Genomic DNA, 6,502 nt, shown 5'->3' on the forward strand with positions numbered 1-6,502 from the left:
CAAACAAAAAAAAAAAAAGCAAATTAAAACATTTCTATTAGAGACAGAAGAAGAAAGAAAAGAACAATGTGCATATTTCTAAACGTGGCACACAATGTTCCTGCAGACTCGCATTTATTTTCTAAAACTGTCTACATGCAAGAGAATAATAAAATGCCATATTCTATTGTCGTACGTTCTTTGAAACTGAAATACTTCAGTAAATTACTGTATTACATTTTATTAAATGATTTACCTCCCCCAAGGCTGCAATTTTCAAACATTGATTTCTTTTTGTGCATATAACTATATATATGTGTGTGTGTGTGTGTGTGTGTGTATGTGTACATACGCATCTACGTTTGTGTGTGTATGTGTTTCGTATCTCCAAGGGACAAAGTCATTGCATATATGTGTGTAAAAGTCTATTTCTGTGTGTGTGCGCATGCAAAATGCATGCGCACACACAGACACAAGTATGGCTGTGTGGCTGGGAAGTTTACGTTCCAATCACATAATCTCAGGTTCAGTTTCAGTGTGTGGCACCATGGATGAATGTCTTCTACCATAGCCCCACTTGCCAACACTTTTGGAAGTCAGTCATATGTGTAATATATATATATATATATATATATATATATATATATATATATATATACACACACACACACATATATACATATATATATTATATATATATGCTTGAGAAGACCTGTTAGGTAAAACCAATATTGTAGCTGTGACCAGTGCCCCCAAACTGGCTCCCATGCCGGTGGCACATAAAAAGCACCATCTAAATATGGTCGATGCCAGGTCTGCCTGATAAGTCCCCATGCCAGTGGCATGTAAAAAGCACCAACCGAACGTGGCCGATACCAGTACCCACTGACTGGCTTCTGTGCTGGTGGCATGTAAAAAGCACCATCTGAACATGGCCAATGCCAGTACTCCGTGACTGGCCCCTATGCCGGTGGCACATAAAAAGCACCCACTACACTCTCAGAGTGGTTGGCATGAAGAAGGGCACTAGCTGTAGAAACACTGCCAGATCAGATTAGAGCCTGGTGCAGCCGCTGGCTCTCCAGACCTCAGTCACACCGTCCAACCAATGCCAGCATGCACAACAAACTTTAAACGATGATGATATATGGCCGAGGTCAACTTTGCCTTTCCTCCTTTCGGAATTGATAAAATTAGTACCAGTTACACACTGGGGTTAATGTAATCCCTTCCCCCAAATTTGAGGCCAGTAGGCTAATTCTAGAGGACATTTTATATCATAAATCACAATTTTTGAACTACAATAATAGTGACTGTCTTAAAAACGTTTTTTTTTTCTTCATTGCCCATCCATATCATTCATTGATATTTCATGCACATTCGCATTTGATACTATGGTTTCAAAAGAAAAAAAAAAAAAAAAAAAAAAAAAAAAAAAAAAGCATGTTTATTATTGAAACTGAATAGAAAAGGTTAAATATACTTTTTTCATCGATCCCCATTTGGGACTTTTTGAAAAATTTATCTTAATTTCCAAAATATTCACATATGAAGAAAATCTAAATAATATATATTACTTTAACTCATAAGACACCTGGCAAAGCCAAAAAATATTAAAAAATTTGGCAGTGAACAGGTTAATGTAGTACCAGCATGGGTGCTTTTTACATAACACGAGCACCCTCAAGCTCCCCCAACATGCCAAAATAGTGTAGTTTTAGGTTCAATCCCACTTGGTGGAATCCAATGCAAGTTTCTTCTGCTACAGTTTTGGGTCAACCGATGCGTTGTGAAAGAAATTTGGTAAAGGGGAAACCATATGGAAGCTGTCAGCAGAACTGTTCCCGTTTCTCCATGGAAGACTTTTTCCGTTATGTAGTTCACCACCACTGCCTGGTTCTTAGGAATCAGGTGTGAAAATAATTTCCTTCCTTCCTTTATTATTTCCTTCCTCCCAAATCACAAAGACCCTAAAATGGTCTTAGGTGTATCGCCTGGCTCGACAAAGAATGCAATGAGTTTCACAAAAAAAATATTTACCTGAACCTTATCTTTCGGATTAATATCTTCTTCTTCTGAAGAACTTCCTGTATACGATGCTGAAATAAGAAATAAACATTATGATTACTAGTCGAGTCGATGGACGGATCAACAAATAAATATATATATATTTAGGTCAACACCAACAGTCATTTCAGTTGTTGGCTAATTGACTTGATTAAATGGTTATTGAGCTGTAATATAAAGCAACGAAGACAGATCACCTACGTTTCCTAGGTAACAATGCAATGTTTCATGAATGCACATGTATATGCATGTCTGCGTATATGTGCATGTGTAAGAAGTTATGATCTTCAGAGACTGACACGTCAAATGGACAATAGTTATTACAATAACTACAGCCTTGACTAGAGTTTCTTAAAGGGCGAGCGAACACAGGAGGCAAGGTGGGGACATCACCCCAACTGTCACTCCCTACCACTAGGCACTGGTGGGACACAGGTTACTTCAGAATGTGTTAATGATAAATGAATGGAATTTACAAATTAAGTATGGGTGGCTGTGTGGTAAGAGGTTTGCTTCTCAACCACATGGTTCCGGGTTCAGCCCCACTGTGTGAAGTGTCTTCTACTATAGCCTCAGGCTGACCAAAGTCTTGTGATTGGATTTGACAGCTAGAAACTGAATGAAGCCCATTACGTGTATTTGTCCATCACCACTTCTTGACAATGGGTGTTGGTGTGTTTACATCCCTGTTACTTAGCAGTTCAACAAAATAAACTGATAAAATAATTACCAGGCTTAAAAAAATACTGGGGTTGATTTATTTGACTAAAATTCTTCAAGCTAGTGACCCAGCATGGCCACAGCCTAATGACCGAAACAAGTGAAAGATAAAGTTTTAAAATTTGGTCCTAATAAGAGAATATAACTAAGAGAGTTGAATGTGGCAGACGATGGAACTAACGAACATATTGGACATTAAATTCCTGGCTCTAGCAAGACAAATTACTGCAGCAAGACTCCAAAATAGATACTGTACTAATGTTCCCACATGTATTGGATAGAATTAAGAGAAGCAGCTTTGGCTGTTGTAGAATCTCTTAAAGTTTGCTATAAAAAGAAAGAAAAAAACAAAACAAAACAAAACAAAACAAAATCATGCAAATATCTAACTTTGCAGTAGAATCCCACACAACTGATGCCAGCAAAGCAAAATGAATATGTAAATAGACATGGAAAAAATATGTAAAGAAATGAAAATCTGATGAGAAAATCAATACTGAAAATTAATCCTGTAGTAAGTATTTCTCTCCAAAACAAGAAATGTTAACTACTTTATGTAGCTTTTTCTAATAATAAACGAGCTACTGCCAGATTCGTCAGCAACAGCAGATTTTAATACTGTCATAGTACAAGAAGCTAACTAATGAACTGCTACATAGCTCAATGATTTGCTAGAAATAGTAACCAAATTACAACCTATCATCATCATAATGATTTAATGTGTGTAATCCATGCTGGCACAAATTGGATAGTTTGGCAGGGGCTGACAAGCCAGAGGACTGTGCCAAACTCCAATGTCTCATTTGGAATGGTTTCTACTGCTGGATGGTCTTCCTAATGCCAACCACTTTACAGTATACTGGGTGCTTTTTGCGTGGCACAAAACCAGTGCTTTTTATGTGGCACCAACACCGGTGGTTTTTTTATGTGGCACCAGCACCGGTGCTTTTTATATAGAACCAGCACCAACAGAATCACCAGGTACCTTGCAAGACAAACCCAACTCAACTGGAAATGAGGGAGTAATATTGACAAGGTGTGGCTTTGTGCCATTTGAAAGGTTAAGGTATAGAGGAGACGGATGTAGGTGTCTTGCTGTAGAGTAGATACATGGATACCCCAGTTAGAAAACAAAGGAGAGTGAGTTAAGTTTTCACCAATTGTTCTAGATGCTTGTGTAGCCACAAGCAAACACAGATGACCTTTCAGTTGACCCACCCTTAATCCAGAGTAACACTGAGTAACAGTGATTGCTAGAATGGGAAGGCAAAACAGTTGCACCTGCACTCAGGTGGTACTCATTTTCAGAGGAGTAGACATGAGGAACATAAAATCAAGTGCCTTGCTCAAGGACACAACAAGCTACCAGGTCTAAGAATTGAACCCACAACCATATAGTCATGAGAGCAACACCCTAACCAGCCGGCCATGCACCTTCACCATTTTAGACACAGTATGTCACACATACAGTCACACACGAACACAAAAGTGATGGCCCAAGCTGGGCTGGTTTTGATCATAGGTTTCTGGGATAAGGGTGACCTAAGGTTTGGTCTCCTTTCTAGCAGCACCACCACCAACAACAGGCACTTTACAAGGAATAAAATAATTCAACCCAGTGACTTCTACTCAAAAAGCCATACGGCAGCAGGGATTACAATCTCAGTTTTATAAATGATTCAGTATGAGTGAGCTGGCAGAAGCATTAGCAAGCTAAGGAGAAATGCTTAGCAGCATTCCATCCGTCTGTATGCTCTGTGTTCAAATTCTGCTGAGGTCAACTGGTCCTTTCATCCTTATGGGGTCGATAGAATAAGCATGTGTTGAGTACTGGGACCGATGTAATCAGCTTATCCTTTCTTCTGGAAGTCCTGGCCTTGTGCCAAAATTTGAAACCAATACGAGTGTTTATGTTACTATCCACACATATATACACACACACTCATGCACACATGAGTGTGTATGTGTAAGATAATGTATGATGATAATGATATATATGCACACACACACACACACACATATTTATATGCATACATGTCAATATGACAGAGTGAGTAGGTGTTATTGTCTCTATACATAGACTAGTGCATCTTGTACACATGACAAGTAAATTACAACAACTTTAGATTTAATTCCTAATTGCAGCTATTTCAGTTCACTTCAACCGGTAATACTCTTGGGGAAAATAATCTTGTCACAATTCCAAAGACTTCCTCACAGAAATAGAGGAATACTGCAATGAAGGAGATGACTGAACAATGAAGAATTCAAAAGTTTATCTGATTAATGAGCACTGCTCAAATATTTACAAACCCTAACAATTATACACACATGGGGATTATCGAAAATTTTAAAATTTGGTACATTAATGTAGTTTTCCAAGCTGAATTGCTGAGCGGAGTTATTTCAGTTTTACCAGAAAAAAAACTTTTAGAGGTTTAAAGTTTGATCATTTTCACCCAATCAAGATACAGGATTTGGAAGCTGTCATTTTGTGCGTGACTGCACTTTTTGTCAACATTCTGAAAATAGCACACATGTTCTCAATATTTGTATTCTACATGCGGAAAACGAGTAAACAACACGTCTTTTGTAGTTTTAAGCATTCAACAACAGCATCAACAAGTGGTTTCAATATATTTGTCAACACATGCTTTGTTGCAGACAAGAGTTCTCATGTTCGGATTGTTACTATGGAAACAGGCTTGAATGTGCCTGTAGCTTACGATTGGCTAAAATTACCCAAAATTTTCAAACTTTAATAGCTAATAACTCTTTATTGATTGATTTATGGCAAAAGTGATTTTCATGGCATTGATTAGTCTATAAAAGTGTATCATTACACTGACTGTGAAATCAATTCGGACACTGACCTCGGCAGCCAAACAGAAAAGATTCACACATGGTGCAGGTATGGCTGTGTGGTTAGGGCGTTTGTTTCCAAACTGCATTGTCTAGGATTCAGTATTATTGTGTGGTACCTTGGGCAAGTGTCTTTTACTATAGCTATGGGCTGTCCAAAACTTTACCCAATCACTCTCCAACACTCTCTTGTAAAACATGAGTAGACTTGCAGCTCCTCTACAACAAGAAACCTTTTCTGGCCCCTTCTCTCATCTCTAAGTATATAGCACAACCACACACACACAAGCTGCATGTCAACCCCACTAGACCTGATGGCATAAGGGAAGCATCCAGTACACTCTCTGAAGAGGCTGGTGGTGTTAGAAAAGGGAAAAAACTATGGAAACCATTCCAAAGCAGACACTGGAGCATAATACAGTCCTTAGAGCCGTTGGAACTGTTCAGCTCATATCAGCATGGAACATGGATGTTAAATAATGACGATGATGATGATGCACTTAGAAGGCTATAAATGAATACAGCAAAGCATTTTGTCTGAAAGTCTAAAAAATAAATAAACAATTTTTAACCCTTGATCCCTATAAACTATGCAAAAACCATTAAAGTTTGTGTTTAAACAATAAATGAGAATAATATTATTGCTAAGCAAAATTAAGCTTTCATTATTGTCACTGTAAAAATTGCGAACAATTTAAGGAGTTCAATAGCAACCGTAGTATCATGGAAAACTGCACATAATCTGGTGGGGGTGGGGGTAGCAGTGGTGCAGAGGGGGAAGTTAATCTTCTGAACTACATTGATTCCGGAGAACAGAATTAATTGATTCCCAAATATCTCTAAAATATCCATAGACTGTCAATAACAGTATTTA

At 38.0% G+C, this 6,502-nt stretch overlaps 1 protein-coding gene across 10 annotated transcripts in view; it reads right to left on the reverse strand.

Moving 5' to 3' along the window:
- The window catches only part of LOC106869993 (adenosylhomocysteinase-like 1), a 420,486-nt gene that overhangs the window by 87,512 nt on the left and 326,472 nt on the right, over nucleotides 1–6,502 (reverse strand). For all 10 annotated transcript variants that reach the window (XM_014915943.2, XM_014915942.2, XM_014915946.2 and 7 more), the window contains one exon: nucleotides 2,020–2,078. In XM_014915943.2, coding sequence (XP_014771429.1) covers nucleotides 2,020–2,078 — 59 coding nt within the window. The remainder of the gene's footprint in view (nucleotides 1–2,019; nucleotides 2,079–6,502) is intronic.

The sequence above is a fragment of the Octopus bimaculoides genome, chromosome 3, assembly GCF_001194135.2.
Source record: "Octopus bimaculoides isolate UCB-OBI-ISO-001 chromosome 3, ASM119413v2, whole genome shotgun sequence".
Taxonomy (NCBI): domain Eukaryota; kingdom Metazoa; phylum Mollusca; class Cephalopoda; order Octopoda; family Octopodidae; genus Octopus; species Octopus bimaculoides.